Source organism: Salvelinus fontinalis, chromosome 3, assembly GCF_029448725.1.
Source record: "Salvelinus fontinalis isolate EN_2023a chromosome 3, ASM2944872v1, whole genome shotgun sequence".
Lineage (NCBI taxonomy): Eukaryota > Metazoa > Chordata > Actinopteri > Salmoniformes > Salmonidae > Salvelinus > Salvelinus fontinalis.
The window spans coordinates 42,129,198-42,148,333 of record NC_074667.1 but is presented as its reverse complement, the minus strand read 5'-3'; the positions used below and the strand labels follow the sequence as shown (position 1 = coordinate 42,148,333).

General features: G+C 45.3%; 1 protein-coding gene across 6 annotated transcripts in view; it reads left to right on the top strand.

The window, feature by feature from the left end:
• The window catches only part of LOC129849002 (rootletin-like), a 41,208-nt gene that overhangs the window by 393 nt on the left and 21,679 nt on the right, over positions 1–19,136 (top strand). For 3 of the 6 annotated variants that reach the window (XM_055916098.1, XM_055916097.1, XM_055916091.1), the window contains exons 1-21: positions 6,196–6,549; positions 7,164–7,290; positions 8,429–8,574; positions 9,838–10,029; positions 10,389–10,472; positions 10,597–10,697; positions 10,793–10,958; positions 11,066–11,172; positions 11,268–11,495; positions 13,695–13,785; positions 13,892–13,978; positions 14,057–14,269; positions 14,518–14,717; positions 14,915–15,097; positions 15,287–15,431; positions 15,606–15,752; positions 15,986–16,216; positions 16,400–16,593; positions 16,688–16,815; positions 18,152–18,321; positions 18,553–18,732. In XM_055916098.1, coding sequence (XP_055772073.1) covers positions 6,496–6,549; positions 7,164–7,290; positions 8,429–8,574; positions 9,838–10,029; positions 10,389–10,472; positions 10,597–10,697; positions 10,793–10,958; positions 11,066–11,172; positions 11,268–11,495; positions 13,695–13,785; positions 13,892–13,978; positions 14,057–14,269; positions 14,518–14,717; positions 14,915–15,097; positions 15,287–15,431; positions 15,606–15,752; positions 15,986–16,216; positions 16,400–16,593; positions 16,688–16,815; positions 18,152–18,321; positions 18,553–18,732 — 3,174 coding nt within the window. In that variant the 5' untranslated portion in view covers positions 6,196–6,495. Of the gene's footprint in view, positions 1–7; positions 404–6,195; positions 6,550–6,569; positions 7,050–7,163; positions 7,291–8,428; positions 8,575–9,837; positions 10,030–10,388; positions 10,473–10,596; positions 10,698–10,792; positions 10,959–11,065; positions 11,173–11,267; positions 11,496–13,694; positions 13,786–13,891; positions 13,979–14,056; positions 14,270–14,517; positions 14,718–14,914; positions 15,098–15,286; positions 15,432–15,605; positions 15,753–15,985; positions 16,217–16,399; positions 16,594–16,687; positions 16,816–18,151; positions 18,322–18,552; positions 18,733–19,136 lie in introns of those variants that run through there. The other 3 variants (XM_055916100.1, XM_055916102.1, XM_055916107.1) reach the window with 3 other exon arrangements.

Below are 19,136 nucleotides of genomic sequence, written 5' to 3'. Positions count from 1 at the left end.
ATTCTACGCATTTACTTTTAGATAAAGTTGGTAGCCTAATAATAGCACTTCTAGGTGGATTGAAGGCTACATGTGTCGCATACAACTGAGTACTTTGCTACAAAACATTGGGCTATCGCTCTTGATATTTGCTTGGCTATAAAAGACATTGCCCATGATTTACTGGACTTAATAGACGTTCATGTTTATGGTACAGTACAGTGCCGAGCCGATCTCGGTATCAAGTCCCTCCCCGGAAAGGGTTTGGAGGAGAGCTGGAAGAAAATCGGCGTCAGCAGCATATTGTTGCAAGTTGACTGACTAGTCTAGTAAAACATTTAAAATCCGCAACGGTAGTCCAAGTATCCTGCTCTCGAATACGAATGGAGTTGACAACTATGCACTCAACCCTTATAAATTCTAGGTAAGGTAATGGCACTCGTTTGAATGGGCTGTGATTTTGGAAAGGAAGTGGTGAATGTCCTTCGCAGAGTATAGGCTACTCTGTTTATTACGGGAAACTAAAGGAAATACTGTATCTATTTTCACTGGATGTCCGCGTTTAATTGGGACCATGGTCAACAAATTATGTAATTCAGAGAAGCGTTAAGTCGGTTTATGGCCTCCATGAAGGCAGGCAGATGCAACCGTATTGGTGATGCGATTTTAATGCACGATGTGTTTACGTACCCGTGGTGCACGCAGGGACATCACATTTGTCACTAAAGTTGTGCGTTATGCTCTGCTTTGGAAATACATGTATTTGCAACCATGTTGCCGATTAACAAGTAATATGCGGGTTTTGCGAATGCGATGATTGTAACGTCAGTAGGCTGGCGTTACTCTGGCTGACCTAACTTCTCGCTTTGCAAAATTGTTTCCAAGTTTTTGAAACGTTGATTGGGCGCGTCAGTAGTGGGCCATTGTTGTGGTTGGTCACGGAAGTCTGGGTTTCATCAAATCAAAAGTTTATTGGTCGCGTACACAGATTTGCAGTTGCTGCGAAATGCTTGTGTTTTCTAGCTCCAACAGTGCAGTAATATCTACCAATACAGTCAATCCCATTAAGAAATATTAACGTCATAGTCAACATAGCTACAAGAACTAACGCAAAAATCATGCAGTACACTCAGCAGCAAGCAGTTTGGCAATTACACCGGTAGGCCCCAGTGGCAATAAATTAATAAAACCAAAAGTTTACCTTGACTTGGAAGAGTTCCAGTGTTGGATAGCCAGCTAGCTAACATATCATCCCTCTGTGACACAACGGCATATTTTAGAGTGGCCTTTTATTGTCCCCAGCACAAGGTGCACCTGTTTAATCAGCTTCTTTATATGCCACACGTCAGGTAGATGGATCATCTTGGCAAAATAGAAATTCTCACTAACAGGGATGTAAACAAATTTGTGCACAAAATTTCCTTTTAGTGCGTATGGAAAATTTCTTGAATCTGTGACCAACACTTTACATGTTGCGTTTTATATTTTTGTTCAGGGATATAATGTTATGTATATAGACAGTATATTAATAGAAAAGGTGTGTACAGCAGTAGTTATAGGATGAGCCATCACTACAATATATACATATAAAGTGGGTAAAACAGGGTATATATACACTGCTCAAAAAAATAAAGGGAACACTTAAACAACACAATGTAACTCCAAGTCAATCACACTTCTGTGAAATTAAACTGTCCACTTAGGAAGCAACACTGATTGACAATACATTTCACATGCTGTTGTGTAAATGGAATAGACAACAGGTGGAAATTATTGGCAATTAGCAAGACACCCCCAATAAAGGAGTGGTTCTGCAGGTGGTGACCACAGACCACTTCTCTGTTCCTGGCTGATGTTTTGGTCACTTTTGAATACTGGCGGTGCTTTCACTCTAGTGGTAGCATGAGACGGAGTCTACAACCCACACAAGTGGCTCAGGTAGTGCAGCTCATCCAGGATGGCACATCAATGCGAGCTGTGGCAAGAAGGTTTGCTGTGTCTGTCAGCGTAGTGTCCAGAGCATGGAGGCGCTACCAGGAGACAGGCCAGTACATCAGGAGACGTGGAGGAGGCCGTAGGAGGGCAACAACCCAGCAGCAGGACCGCTACCTCCGCCTTTGTGCAAGGAGGAGCACTGCCAGAGCCCTGCAAAATGACCTCCAGCAGGCCACAAATGTGCATGTGTCTGCTCAAACGGTCAGAAACAGACTACATGAGGGTGGTATGAGGGCCCGACGTCCACAGGTGGGGGTTGTGCTTACAGCCCAACACCGTGCAGGATGTTTGGCATTTGCCAGAGAACACCAAGATTGGCAAATTCGCCACTGGCGCCCTGTGCTCTTCAAAGATGAAAGCGGGTTCACACTGAACACATGTGACAGACGTGACAGAGTCTGGAGACGCCGTGGAGAACGTTCTGCTGCCTGCAACATCCTCCAGCATGACCGGTTTGGCGGTGGGTCAGTCATGGTGTGGGGTGACATTTCTTTGGGGGGCCGCACAGCCCTCCATGTGCTCGCCAGAGGCAGCCTGACTGCCATTAGGTACCGAGATGAGATCCCCAGACCCCTTGTGAGACCATATGCTGGTGCGGTTGGCCCTGGGTTCCTCCTAATGCAAGACAATGCTAGACCTCATGTGGCTGGAGTGTGTCAGCAGTTGCTGCAAGAGAGAGGCATTGATGCTATGGACTGGCCCGCCCGTTCCCGAAACCTGAATCCAATTGAGCACATCTGGGACATCATGTCTCGCTCCATCCACCAACGCCACGTTGCACCACAGACTGTCCAGGAGTTGGCGGATGCTTTAGTCCAGGTCTGGGAGGAGATCCCTCAGGAGACCATCCGCCACCTCATCAGGAGCATGCCCAGGCGTTGTATGGAGGTCATACAGGCACGTGGAGGCCACACACACTACTGAGCCTCATTTTGACTTGTTTTAAGGACATTACATCAAAGTTGGATCAGCCTGTAGTGTGGTTTTCCACTTTAATTTTGAGTGTGACTCCAAATCCAGACCTCCATGGGTTGATACATTTGATTTCCATTGATCATTTTTGTGTGATTTTGTTGTCAGCACATTCAACTATGTAAAGAAAAAACTATTTCATAAGAATATTTCATTCATTCAGATCTAGGATGTGTTATTTTAGTGTTCCCTTTATTTTTTTGAGCAGTGTATATATTTTTTTTAATTGGGGTGGATCAGCTTAATATAGGGGAAAGATTGTTGCTTCCATCAGTGTACTTGTCTGCATCATTTCCAATCCCCCATATCTTTTTTTGGTAAATATATATACATACACAGTCATACATATGCATACGTATACATACACATACATATATACATACTTTTTTTTAGAATATACCTTTATTATTCCCTACAAACCCTACCACCCTTACCCCAATTGGAGTAAACTAATACATATTATGCACATTTTACAGACACAATCAGTTTTACAAGTTATATTTTATTTTTAGTCCTTTCTCTATTTCTGATGTCCATCCAGTTTGATTTCTATTTGTAACTGTGCTATTTCACAACATTTCTGAACCTATATATAAAACATTATAAAGTGACCAGTGTTCAATGACTATGTACATAGGGCAGCACATACTAAGGTGCAGGGTACTGGGTGTGGGTGGCTAGTGATGACTGTTTAGCAGTCTGATGGTCTGTAATAGAAGCTGTTTAACAGTCTCTCGGTCCCATCTTTGATGCACCTGAACTGTCTCCGACTTCTAGATGGTAGTGGGGTAAACAGGCCATGGCTCGGAAGGGGTCAAGCAGAATTTCTTCAGCTTCCTGAGGTTGAAGAGGCGCTATTGCGCCTTGTTCGCCGCTGTGGCGGGACCATAAAGGGGGAAGCCTAGTCAGTTGTACAACTGAATGCCTTCAACTGAAATGTGTCTTCTGCATTTAACCCAACCCCTTTGAATCAGAGAGGTGCGGGGGGCTGCCTTAATCGACATCCATGTCTTCAGCGCTTGGGGAACAGTGGGTTAACTGCCTTGCTCAGGGGCAGAACGACAGATTTTTACCTTGTCAGCTTGGGGATTCGATTGGTTACTGGCCCAACGCTCAGTGATGTGAAAGCCAAGTAACTTGACGCTTTTGATAATACACCCTAACCGTAGCCTATAACAATGTAATATTCCCCAAAAGACTATCTTAATTTATATATTCACAATAATAATAGTTAGTATTAGTCGTTTGTAATTCTGCCTGACCACAATTTATTTATCCTTTATAGCAGAACAGCTTACATTTGTAGAATACAAAGACTACTCTTGCTGGCTCTAGTTTAGATACCACTGTACAGTATTACGTAGACATTTCAGGGGTTACAGCAGAGATTTCGGCTATAACTGACAAATGAATGAATCCTTATAGCCTACGGGTAGCCTATACATGCTTTACCAGAGGACCGAAAACAGACCCACACCCAGATTCATTACCCAGGTTAAACCTGTCTGAGCTATAATAGGCTAGGCCTAGTTGGCTAACTTGCTTATTATTACAGTACCGGTAATTGCATGGTAATAGGATCACTTGGGGCCTGGAGTTTTTACTCTCATGACCTGACCAGGACAAATTGTGGGCCGTTTGTTGTAGATCTTAAGATATGCTTTATGATTAACCTAGGGTTATGTTTCCAAGTTAACTTATTCGCAAAGATTCAAATGCTGATCTTGCATGCTCAAAAAAGTATCTATTACCCTTGCCTCTATACAATGCAGCTCTGCCGGGACACCACAAGAGGGCCCTTAACCCAAAACAAACCCTAAAAACTGAATATGGAGCTGTAATATTGTGTAATATTTAATGTTTTCCAAATAGACAGTAGTTATGTGGCAGAATAAAATGGCTCAATATTTTATGTACACCTTTCAAGGTGACAACATGCTGAAGGTTGTGGAGGTGTGGTTAAGGCTGAGCTTTGTGAATAGGGGGGTCTGTTATTGACATTCTGAGTCCCTCTCTTTTGTAGGCATGTCTGTTACCATGGTAATTCAAGCATTGAAGTGGTGTGGCAGGCACAGTGATCAAGCTGGGCCCCCAGATACTGAAAAGGGGAACACATTTGTTCTGCTTTTTCTTCCTTGTTGGTCATGTGTTGTGTGTGTTAATATATTGTAACATTATAAACAGTGAACGACATGTAGTCACTGTCACCAAATTTCCAATTTACAGAGGGGGGTAGGGATCATGGAGGCCCCTTAATGTGGCTGCCCTCATCATTATTCATACTGTGTAGCCTAACAACTCTTCCTTGTCTAATTCTATTCTATATGACAGAAGAAACTACTGTATGTCACTAATAGGCCTGATGAATGGACACACAGACTTCTTAAAGGTCCAATGCAGCTGTTTTTATCTCAATATCAAATAATTTCTGTGTAACAAGTATGTACCTTACTGTGATTGTGTCTTTTTGACCATTTTAATTTAAAACAAAAATAGCTCATTCTTTAAAAATCCCAGAAAGGTTCTGAGGAGTATTTCTGTCTGGGAATAAAGCCCTTTTGTGGGGAAAGACTAATTCTGATTGGCCCAGTGGGGAGCCAGGCCCAGCCAATCAGAATTCTTTTTTTTTGTGAAGCTATTTTTGTGTCTTTGACCATTTTAATTGGCTTCACCCCTGCACAGTCATGTGAAATCCATAGATTAGGGTCTAATGAATTTATTTCAGTTGACTGATTTCCTTATATGAACTGTTACTCAGTAAAATCTTTAATTGTTGCATTTATATTTTTGTACAGTATAGCTGTTATTGGCAGAGAAGTCTCTTTCTTATTGGTCTATTAACTGATGTCACCAGGCAGGCCAAAACTCCATCCCACCAAAACTTTTCAAACAGCTTTTACACTAAGGGCATTATAATCAATTTCACAGTATTATTCCAACCTCATAGTTTGGAAATATATCACGTTTTTGTCTGCACTGGGCCTTGAAAAACCTGTACAAAGCACATCCTGCAGGCACTGTGAAATTTGTGCGGGGCTACAAATTTCCTCAACATTTTGTTGAAAACCACTAACATTTGCAGCAGATTTTTTAAAATCCAATAATAATTTATTTAGTTAGCCCTACACTCAACTGCAAAAAAAAATCTAATTAAACCGCATGGGTGGCCAGGCAAAGAATGCAAACGGAAGCGCTCCTCGGGAGGGAGGGGGGATTTAAAGTCTGCTAATCCCCCTGTCCTCAATCTTTCCGACAGTCCTGGAGAGAAGGACCGAGCAGGGCAGTCACCTGTGGGACTTGTAAGAAATTCTGAGATTCCAGCAAACTATCACAACTTTCTGGACTGTCTGTACGGCATACATATGCTTTTATTTTTATAGTTGCTAATGTGTCGTAAATTTAGATAAGCATTCACTCGCGTGCATCCGTTAATTGCGATCTACATCGAACGGTTAATCCTATTTGATAACGCTCCCAGCGCACGGGACTGGAGCGACAAAAGTACATTTTTCAGGCCTGAAGATATTCCTGTTATTGAGATATTTCTCAATGAGCGACACAGAGAATTCCAACACGGATTCCAAATTGGAATCTGTCATACAGGTGATGTCATGACCATTGCAGGAATGCACTTTGATTTATCGTTCTTTTTTTATGGTGAATTGTTATTCTCCTGTAAATAATTGATTTACAGAAATATCAATAGGCCACCCAATATGTTATAATTATGTAGGCTAGTTGTAATTACAATATACGTCTTCACTGGGGAGGCTGATGGTTTGACACTTAGAGCAGAATGTATGGCATCTCTGTCGATGTTGTGTGCTGAAAATGTGTGTGTGTGTATGTGCACTCTGCAGAGTGTGAGGTCAGTGTTCTATTCTGAACACAGCTCTGTGGTAGACAGGAGTGACTGCTGAGACACCACCTGTCCCCATGGCACTGTGCACTGCAGGGCCCCGAGCTTTAGTCTGTCTCTGAGGACATGAACGCACAAATAAGATAAGGATTGCAGAAAGGGTAATCAAATGGAAATTGGAGATTTCATTTGTCAAAAGTGTCCACATTCAACAGGATAATCAAAGTAGCCTCACACAATACTAGTAGGTGGTTGCAACAGCTGTTATCCCATCTTCAATGTACATGCTCTCTCGCTTTCTCCCCCCCTAACTCTCCTTTCTCCAATATAAATGCTTCTGTGTCTGTCTTCCTACCAGAGGCTGGAGGAGAGTGCGTTGTCTGAAGAGAAGAGGCTGACAGTCCGAGGCGCCTCCCCTGAAGACCCTCCTACGTGTTTACCTGCACGAGTCCGAGAGATCGTCACCAAGAACCTCAACGAGAGCCGTGAGTGGGATAGCGATGAAACTGCTGAACAGTTAATCAAATGGCTACCCTGACTATTTGCATTGACCCCGTTTTTATTTGCACTGACTCTCTTGCACCGGCTCTATGCACACTCACTGGACTCTACCCACACACTCACTGGACTCTACCCACACACTCACTGGACTCTACCCACACACTCACTGGACTCTACCCACACACTCACTGGACTCTACCCACACACTCACTGGACTCTACCCACACACTCACTGGACTCTACCCACACACTCACTGGACTCTACCCACACACTCACTGGACTCTACCCACACACTCACTGGACTCTACCCACACACTCACTGGACTCTACCCACACACTCACTGGACTCTACCCACACACTCACTGGACTCTACCCACACACTCACTGGACTCTACCCACACACTCACTGGACTCTACCCACACACTCACTGGACTCTACCCACACACTCACTGGACTCTACCCACACACTCACTGGACTCTACCCACACACTCACTGGACTCTACCCACACACTCACTGGACTCTACCCACACACTCACTGGACTCTACCCACACACTCACTGGACTCTACCCACACACTCACTGGACTCTACCCACACACTCACTGGACTCTACCCACACACATACTATACAGTCACAATTCAAAACACACACACACACACTCACACGTAGACACACTTTCACACTCTTCACATATGCTGCTGCTACTCTGTTTATTATCTATACTGATTGCCTAGTCACTTTACCCCTACCTGCATGTACATATTACCTCAACTACTTTGTACCCCTGCACATTGACTCGGTACCGGTCCTCCTTGTATATGGTCTCGTTATTGTTATTTTGTGTTACTATTTCCAAGACATTTTTTACACATTTCTCTGAATTTTTAACTCTGCATTGTTGGGAAAGGGCTCGTAAGTAAGCATTTCATGGTAAGGTCTACACTTGTTGTATTCGGCGCATGTGACAAATACGATTTTGAATTAAGTGTCCAACCACCTGATTATTCAAAAAAATCACAGATGTTTTCAAAGTAGTGTCCTGAATATTGAATGAAGCGCTGTGCTCTTCATTAACACAAGTGGTTGTCTGCGGCTCTCTTTCCCCTCCCCACCCCAGCACCAGGAGCCATGTCCTCAGTGATGTCAGTCCAGGAGGAGAACCGGGTGCTGCAGGTAGAGCTGGGAAGGCTGGAGGATCTGCTGGCCCATAGCAGGGCGGACCGAGATGAGCTGGCTATCAAATACAGCGCCATCAGCGAGAGGGTAAGAAACAGAAGAGAAGGCAGGAAAAAGAGATTGATCGTGAGATGAGTGAAGGGAGAGAGACATAAGACAGGCAACAGTAAGTAAAAGATCAAATTAGATTATCCAGGAAAAGATAACAGGATTAGATGTGAAGTACATAAGTAAATGGAGGTTGAGAGAGGGAGAATGAATGCATTTGTTGGCGATTAGTTAGAGTTCTCTTCTTAATTATTCATTTGGGCTGGTTGTAGTACTACACTAACCTGGTTGCTAGAGGGAAATATGTGGTGGGTTTAAATTCTTGACCCGCCAATGTAGTCTGAAATCTTTCCAATAGAGGACTAGTAGGAGGAGTTGCCATACCCCAAACACTAAAGACAAAGTAGGCCACAGAGGGGCATTCCGTAGGGGCATTTGACAGACACATATAAGGAATATCAATGTACCCCTATTTCAATTCTCCTTTTACTATTTTCTTTGTCTGCTTGGAAGAGTTTTGTCCGTCTCCTTGGTTACGGGACTGGAATGAGGTGAAGTGGCATGTTGCTATGGCGTTCGTCACCCCTGGTGATTGTAAACAGAGGCTTCAGAGGGGAGAAGAGTGGGGGATCAGGCCAGAGTGGGGGGGCTCAGTAGTATGGCGTTAACTAAATGTGGTTGTACATGCAAGATTGTCAGCTTTAAAACAAACCGGAAATATCTCCAATGTTACCTTTGATCTTCAGATGTTCTTCAAATGGTGATTCAGATAACCTGCAGTTAAAATGACTCTTCTGACAAATGAGACTAATGTAAATGTAATGCTAAAATCCAACATCCAGGCTACTATAACATGAATCCACGTCAGTGCTTTATGGTTAAATGTAGAATACAGAGGCTTATCTGTGTAGACCCAGTTGTTGAGACCTACAGAGGTTCCTATGGAGACAGGTTTGTGTTTACTGCTAGACTGAACTGTGGTGTTCTCCATGGAGAGGCCCTGAACATTCATTACAGTGCTGTTTACAACTCTCCTCAATCACAGAGCCCTCGGAGAAACCATTTTGGTCAGATAGGGGTAGGTAGATGCAAATGTAACTACCTTGTACCATGCAATAATTCTGAATTTATAACATAGAATTATGGTAAAACATTTCAGCATATTTTATTTATTTTCTATAGCATACCTGGCAAACCTGAAGAAAGACAGTGGTTACATATCAGTCTGAGTTCTAGTACTCTGAAGCGTAAGGCCGCGACTCCCCCTGTGCATCATCCCCCCATGTGTTCTCATCCACATAGCTAGAGCAGGCACTCCGCCTGGAGACAGGTGACGGGGAGAGGGATTCACCAGAGTCTCGCAGCCAGGCTCAGCAGAACATGGACCTGCGCCGGCGTCTGGACGAGGAACAGGCAGCCTACAAGCGTAAACTCACAGCCTACCAGGAGGGCCAGCAAAGGCAGGCTCAGCTGGTGCAGAAACTGCAGGCTAAGGTATCACACTATGATGCATCTGTTTCAATTCACCTCCCATATATTTGGAGGTTAAAGGGTGTTTTACTAGTTCATTTATAGGCCCGTAATTGTCTGTCAACCCTCTCAGTTGTCAACAGAAGAACACACACATGAACATAAAGCAGGTGATGGCAGTGTTTTCTTTTCATGGTAGTAATACGGGATGTAAGTTCATGAACCTCATAGATGTCTTCCTGTATGACATCACTGTTCTACAGACTCTCCTACTAAGAATGAAAACATTTGATGCTGACAAATGGGAACCTGGTGCTGATTACCTAGTCTATATTATGTCACCAGTCAGAGAGCAGATCACCTCACTGTGTCCTCCCCTCCAGGTCCTGCAGTACAAGAAGAGGTGTGGAGACCTGGAGCAGACTCTAGTGGAGAAGTCCTCGGAGCTGGAGCAGCACAGACTGAGTGTTCGTACTGCTCTACACCACTATGGAGACATTCTGAAACAACTAACCATGCCATTTAGTAACAACATTGAGTTAATCTACAATTCACATCTGATGCATAGCTGTCATTCTTATTTCCCTTTAGGGTCGTTGTGATATGTCCAGCAACAGCCACCATCGAGACGAGGAGGATCCGTGCGGCGACCTGGAAAATGCTCTCATCCGGTTGGAGGAGGAGCAGCAAAGGTTAGTGATTGGAATCTGCCTGGGCCAATCAGCAATGAAACTAATGACATATAGAATTCAATGCAATTGATGCAATGCCGTGTTATGCTCTACAGGAGCAGCAGTCTGTCTGCAGTGAATGCCATGCTGAGAGAGCAGTTGGAGCAGGCAGGACTGGCCAATGAAGCACTCAGCCAGGACATACGCAGACTCACTGCTGATTGGTCCAAATCCAGGGAGGAGCTGGAGCAGAGGGAGTCTGATTGGAGGAGGGAGGAGGAAGTCTGTATTATAGTTTTTGTGGATGGCTGTTTTCATTTTTCATATTAGAAGCACTTCTCTTATTTTCTGTCACGTGACATTGACATTTCACAATTTCTCTCACTTAGTCTTTCCACAGTTATTTCAGCAGTGAGCACAGTCGTCTGCTATCTGTATGGCGACAGGTGGTGGGCTTCCGTAGACAGGTCTGTGAGCTGAAGAGCGCCACAGAGAGGTCCGAACAACTAACTCACAACACACTGCATAAATGCACTACATTATATAGTTGCATGAATGTGTCTTTGAATTCTTTCATTTTTCCCCTGCCAGGGACCTGTCAGACATGCGTAACGAGCTGGCCCGGGCCTCCCACTCTGTCCAGTCGTCCTGCTCCGGCCTGTCCTCCACGCTGCGCAGCCGGGAGGGAGGGGCGGCTCTGGCTCTGGAGCGGGAGGTGGCGCTGCGGGGGCAGCTGGAGCTGCAGCTCAGAGAACGGGTGGCTGAAATGATGAGCCTGCAGACCAGGACTGATGCTGAAAGGGCTGAGCTCAACGCCAGGTCAGAGAGAGAGAACTGAACACCAGGTCAGGGAGAGAACTGAACACCAGGTCAGGGAGAGAACTGAACACCAGGTCAGGGAGAGAACTGAACACCAGGTCAGGGAGAGAACTGAACACCAGGTCAGGGAGAGAACTGAACACCAGGTCAGGGAGAGAACTGAACACCAGGTCAGGGAGAGAACTGAACACCAGGTCAGGGAGAGAACTGAACACCAGGGGCCTCATTTATAAACGTTGCGTAGGTACAAAAGAAGGTCTACGCCACTTTCGAAGCAAATTTTGGGATTTATAAAAACAAACTTGACGGGAGAATGTGCAGTCCTCCACAGACACTTACGTACGTATGACTCATACGTACGCAGATAAACTGGAGAAATTAGAAACTACGACTCTGATGGCAGAAGGATGAAACTCGAGAAACGCTTTGAAATTGATACCATTGTGTAAAATAAATCAAAATAGTACCTCTCATGTATTATATATGAAGAGTTCCCTGGAGTGCACATAAAAAACACACAAAAAACATGATTTAGGATAATAAATACAAACGGAGATATATGTTTTTGCAAAAGAACCCCTCAAATATGTTGTACAGTTTAATCGGGAATCATATTTAATTGGATCTGTAATTATTAAACAATACTTGCATGTTATGAAATGTATTCTCATAATAAGGTGAACAGTGGCCAAATTACGTTTAAACTGATGCTGTTTTTGATGCCTCAGTCGGGCAGATACAAGTATACAGTTTCATATATTATTATCACATGTTTGTTGTGCAAAACTGTCAATGTGATAATGGCCCTGTCACTGTCAGTTACAATCAGGGTAATTACCACACCTGAAGATGTTAGGCAATAGGGTAGCTTTGACAATCAAATGGGTGGATATAAAAAGGCATGCAATTACAATGCATAATGACGCACAATGGCTGCTTTGGCACTGTTGGAAGATTTGGCCGTTGCCTGTCCCACTTCAACTCCTTGGCAACCTCGTTAATAGCATCGATGGTGTCTCTTTGCGTTTTCAGTACTGCATCTGTGAGGACACAGCCGCTGGAGGGTTGTGACACACGAGGTGCAGTGGAGTTGCCGGAGCTGGGCGCACTCAGCTCCTGTTCAGCTGCAGCACCACCGCCCCGGTAGAACACGCAGCGACTAAAAACAATAGAAAATGTCACAATTGTTTGTGTAAATACATTTTTAAACACAACTTGAATGCATTTGGTTTACTCTTTTCAAACGAGGGAATACTAACTACATACCTGGGTCATCCGGTGCGTCTTGCATGTCCGTGTCACCCTCCACCTCCGTCACTACTCTCCACTCAGGAGGGATTCACCTATAATACTGGCAAGTCGCTCATCAATGGGATTGAGCTCCGGTGTCCCCTTTCCCCCGCCCGTGGCACAAACACTCTGTCTGTGTACGGCTATGCGCCTTTTGGCCACCACTTTTGACGGACCACTTCTTTTTTATTTCTGAGAGGGTCCGACCTTCTGAGCCAGCAGCATTCACAGCGTCCGCCACATGCTGCCTTTTTAGCATTTGTAATGCCCACTCTGTGTCCACCAAACAGTATATTTTTTCTTGCTTCAACTTCCCCTGCAAGAACTTCCATTTCACACTGTGTGAAATTTCTTTTTTCAGCCTTTCTGTCAGGATTTGCCGTCATTGTCGGCAAATTCCGATGAAAATTAATTAGGGGCGTGAAAATTAATTTGGGGCGTTTCGCTGACTATTTATAGGCAACTATGGGCGTTAAAATGGTAGGACAAGACGCTCGCTCACGTGCACCAAATGTCGAGTTGATTATGATTCATAAAGGGAAACCGGCATGGGACATGTGTGCGCACTGTGTTATAAATCAGAATATTTTTGTGTGTAAGCAATTTCTGCGTTTCGTCCGTACTCCATCTTTTGACTTGAATCCTCCGCACAGTTTTATAAATGAGGCCCCTGGTCAGAGAGAGAACTGAACACTGCTCAGTCACTGTCTACGTTCCAAATGGCACCCTACATAGTACAATAGTTTTGAGCAGAGCCCTATGGGATTCAGACACTGTCTGTCTCTGTCTGTGTCTTTGTGTTTAGTAAGTGGCAGCCTGATCTGCCTGGTGGTGGTAGACAAATCAGGAGTGTAACGTGCATCGTATAGATTCCATGGTATGCTAAGTGATCTGTGTGTTTATGGTCAGGCTGTCAGATGCAGTGCGAGAGGTGGAGAGGCTGAAGGGCCAGAGTGAGGAGAAAGACAGAGATGTGGCCTCACTGACCAGGAGACTGGAGGTGAGAGACTGGCCTGTGTGAACCCAGCAGAGATACTTCCTGTAGCCATTAGCCCTCCTTAGCCTTCATACCTCTCCCTTCTCACTATGGTTCTATCCTCCTGCAGGAGCAGAGTGGCAACGATGAGACAGACATGCAGGTGATGAGGGCTCATACTGAAACACTACTGGACACACTGAGAGACATTGCCCAGGTACAGCCATCACACACACACACGCACACAAACAAAAGGAAACTTTGACCAAAACCCTTTATTGAATCCTCTTCCCAGACTGTCCTATCCGATGGGGACTCGTCATCAGAAGCAGACCAGGAGAACACTGGGGCTCCTCTATTGGCTCTTCTCTGTGGCTCCTCCCCTCACCGCTCATCATCACCATGGGGATCCACCTCTCCCAGGCGTTATTCCTCGTTGGCCACCGTCCCAGAGGCCAGCCTGTCAGCTCTGCGGTCTGCTGTCAACAGCAGACATCTCCAGCTGCAGGTACCCCCTCCACACTGTCCCTCTGCTGCAGCTGGACACATTAACACATCTACTACTATCTATATGGGTTTACTATATTTATTATCTGGGGTTGGAAATTGAGGTTGCTTTATTCCAATGTTACATTGTCAAACGTTCCTATACAAACTTTTTTTCTATAAAAGTTATCTTGAGATTCTTCGTTCCTCTGTATCACTTTCAGTGTTCAGTGTCCCACTCTCATCTGCCTCTGTCTCTCTGGTCCACAGGAGGTCCGAGGGCGTCTGTCCTCTGCCCAGTCATCAGTACAATTGCTGCGCAGGCAGCTAGCAGAGGCGGAATCAGCCAAGCGGGAGGCGGAACAGCGCAGTCAGACCCTGCATGAAGAGAGGGATGGAGTTCAGAGAGAGAAGGACACCACACAGAGAGAGAGAGACCGTCTGAAACAAGACAGGGACACACTGGCTAGGTAAAACCAGGAGGACTCAGGCAGACTTCTAACACAACTTGGGTGATGGAAAACCCTTTAGGACCAGGAAGTGTCTACCCTCAGTGCCCTAGTTAAAGAACTCTTACTCTATGTATATTAATGGTTACATTTCAGTAGATATTTCTAATGTATCCATTGTCCTGTTATGTTCTGTGTCTTTGTCTCTATCCTGTCAGTGAGAAGGTGGCTGTGGAGAAGGCAGCCCAGGCAGCTCTGATCAAGGCCCAGATTCTGCAGATGGACTGTGAGAAGCTGCAGCAGGCCGTGACGTCGGCCCAGAGAGAGAGGGATCACGAGAGAGAGGAGAAGGTGGACGCGCTGCAGGAGAGAGACCGGGCCAAGGCAGAGACCGACAGAGTGTGAGTGAGAATGTGTGAAAATAAAGGTGGAAGGGAGAGAGTGATGGGGGGAAAAATAAGTAAATGATGAAAGTATGAGAAAGGAGGAGATGAGGAAGTAAATTATGAGAATTAGGAGGAAATTGCAAGTATACAGTATATAACTGTATTCCTATCCTTGTCCTCTGTCCCTGGTACCTGTCCCCACAGTCAGAAGCAGTGGGAGCAGAGTGAAAGCCGGGCATCTGTCCAGAGAGGGGAGCTGTCTACAGTGAGAGAGACTCACCACCAGGCAGAGGTGGAGAGGCAGCTGCTGGAAGGAGAGAAGACCCAGCTCACTGAGGCTTTGTCCCGTGTATGACACACACACACACACAAATACGGATACGGATGTCACTAAAACTATCTGGCTCCTCTTGTGTTTGCTTGTCATATTTTTGGTCCCTTTAACTTACTCTCTGTTCTATGTTGAAAGGTTACCTATCCTCTGTGTTACATATCATTGTATGTTTTGTCCCCGGTCCCCCAGGCTGAGAGCAGTAATGCAGAGCTCTCTCTGCTGGTCAACAAGCTTCACTCTGAGGAGGCTTCCCTCCGAGACTCTCTGGCCAAGATGGGCAGCATGAATGAGGGCCTGGCCCAGGACAAGTGTGACCTCAACTCCATCATCAGCCAGGTGGGACCAACACCTTGATCAACATTTGACTGACACTTGTGGTGGATATCATATAGAACTGATGCAAGAGTAACCATGTCATCTTCATCAAAGCATTGCCCTTGCTAATATGTTTTCTGTAAGCCATGATATCATGGTATGCGTATTGCCTATCAAGATCGCTTGTAGTTTTAAATGTAAGTCTTGCACACCCGTCCTGTCTCTCATATGTGTCCATGTTTCTCTCTCTTCAGCTTGAAGAGGAGAAGGCCTACCTGCAGGCCCAGAAACATGAAGCGGAGCAGGAGAAGATGACCATCAGAGATGAGCTCGTCCGATTGGAGCAAGACAGGCTAGAGTTGGACTCCGCCCGCCTCGCCCTCCACCAGTCCTTGCAGGAGTCTGAGCTGAGCAGGGTGGGGATGGAGGCGGAGCTTCAGAGTCTCAGGGCCGATAGAGTGAAGCTGCAGGACAAGGTCACTCAGGTAAATGATGAGTGTCCTCTCCACTGAATGGGAATGTGGCAAGAAAGAGCTTCTGTCACTCTGGACTAATCAGTAATTAACAGTGCATGAAAATCACTGGGTTCTGAAACCTCATTGTTCCAGTGAATATGTCTGTAAATGTGTACAGTTTTACTGCATGTACCTGTGTATCTCTGCTGACAGCTGTGTGGCGAGGTGAGCTCTCTGGGGGCGGAGTTGGGCATGGCCCGCGGTGAGGAACAGAGACAGGGCGTGGCTCTGGAGGAAGTAGGGCGGGGCCGGGCGGAGCTGGTCAGGGAGAGGGCGGGGCTAGTGGTCCAGCTGACTGCATCGGAGAGAGAGAACGCCACACTATCAGAGGAGTTGGCCGCATTCAGGTGAGAGATCTGTGTGTCTGACCAACGGTGTGTGTATTTCTGTGTGTGTGTGTTAACGAATTGGTCCCTAATATTAGTGTCCATGCCCCTGCAGGTCAGAGCGGGAGGCCTTGGAGACCAGCCTGTTTGAGGTGCAGCAGCAGCTGGTTCAGCTAGAGTTTCGCAGAGAGCAGCTAGAAGCAGAGAACCAGAGCCTGCGGCTACTCAGGGAGACCACCACCGGTGAGAGATGGAGAGAGACAGAGGAGGATGATAAATAAAAGACCATTTAGAGAGAAATTAAATAAATGGGTGAGAAGAGGAGAATAGGTAGGAGAGAGAGAAAGTCTGTGAGAGGAAGAGAGGAGGATGGATATGTTGGAATGGAAGAAAATGATTAAGGAACATTGAGGGAGAGAGCCATAGATCAGGAATTAGAAACCTGTGTTTAACCCCTTACACTCGTGGAAATTGGGATATATGGATATGGCCAAATTGAAATGGTTCTAACAGAACTATAAAAAGCCTATGCATGACCAGGGTAGCAATTGAAAGAAAACACTTTGGAGATTATGGGGAAAGAACACAACAGTTCACCTGACACAAGACTGAATCCAAACATTACACTGTTGATTTTATGTGCATTTTACATTTACTGGACTTTTCACAGCATTTGTAAATAACGAAATCTGAAAATACATTCAGTAACATAATAAGAATATTCATTGACATTTTGGAATAGGAGCAAAATAAGAAAAAACGCCATCCCAAAATGTTCCATTATACTGTAAATCCCAATCTGGGTCAGGTGGGCATGATTTGAAAGCTTATTCTATTGCCAACATGGCTAGCTAAGTTATAAAATATGATCTTACAGTGTTAGGCTTTCCAAGGCCACTTCAGACAAATAGATTGTAATTTCACATAGAATGGAGTCATGAGTGCATTCAAGTGCTTGTTCTGTGGCAAATTTTCGACACAATACGACAAACAGGCTCATTGTGTTCAGGACAACCTGGGGTATAGCACATGCCATAGTGATCATAAACGTTGATAATGTAAATTACATGAGTTTTCTAATACGGAAATGTGAAGTAAACGTTTGGACTCGGGTGTGTGGTTTGCTTGTATGACATCAAAGCGGTATTTATTATAATTCTCAACGTCTCATCTTTCAAAACACTCCTCGACTCCTCTCGATTTACAGCATTTCCCTCACTCGGACAACAACAAATGTGCAAAAGTAGCTGATTAGTCAGAGGGATGGGCCTCTTCAAGTCGTGCACGGTGCTCAAGTTTATAAAGGCTGTCAGCCAAAACCCAGCTCTGTGAAGTGGAGAACCGGGGCTCTGGTGTCATGTATAGCATGTTACTCTACATCCACTGTGATCCAAATTAGGCGTTTACAGTGACAAAATCTGCCATATTCAACCCATATAAGAATGGGGCTGTGAGTGGAGAGGGTTACAACCCTTAGTTAAAAACTGTTGCTGCGTTTGATGGTGTATCTGTTGTATGACTGAGTCTGTATGAACACAGGTGTGAAACTGGTCATCGTGTCTGATATTGTCCTGTATAGCGGAGCTGAGGCGTGTGCGTGCGGATGGGGAGAATGTGCTGGCGCAGAGTGAGAGGGAGAGAGAGGCTTTGAGCCAGGCCCTGACTGCCACCCAGCAGGAGTCCCAGCAGGCCCTCCACACCGCCATCACTGACCACCAGGAGGAGGCAGAGAGACTGACCGCTGAGAAGGTGAGGAGGGCTCAGGCTGGATTGTGTTTGTCTGTCTAGTCCTGTTTGGAGAAGTGTTTGTGATCGCAGTAAGAGTACTATTTGGATGGTTTTACTGTAAAGAAATGTGTTCTTGCTTTGCCCAAGGTGTCTCACTGTAGGTCTTGATTCTACTCAGTTGTTCATGTTCTTTATTTGGGCTGGTTTAACCCATACAATGAACATGAACAACTGAGTGTGTTTGTTCTCCAGGAGGCCCTGCGTCGCAGTCTGGAGTTTGAACAGGAGGGGGCACTGCGACAGGTCAGACAGGAGGCAGAGGAGCAGCTCCTCAGAGCCGAGAGAGACCGGGAGGACCTGAAAGATGAAGTGAGGAGTCTGCAGCACGACAGAGATCAGAGTCTGCTACAGGCAGAGACAGAGAAACAACAGGTCAGGCACATCTGAGAGACCATACAAACACAATGCGGGCTCTATGGTCTGAGGGTGTCATGTAAAACCTGTCATGTAAAAGCTGTCATGTAAAACCTGTGCACTGGCATTTTCCAGCCCTAACGCCAGGTTTGGCAATTAACCTGTCTTACATCAGCTCGCTTGCACTGAAGTGGGAGGGATGGCAATATTTGAGGTGTGTCCTTAAAAACAAGCGCAAAAGTGACCATTTTATGCAGCGCTAATGGGAAGTTGTAAGACTCACAAAAAGCAGGTCTTAATGGTAACGCAGTTATAAATGGCATGAATTTTGAGAGAGGAAGCGCAGCCTTTCCAGCCACGACGCACATTGCCCATGGAAGAGAGACGTGCATTTTGTGCCGGTGAATCTTGTATTTATACTG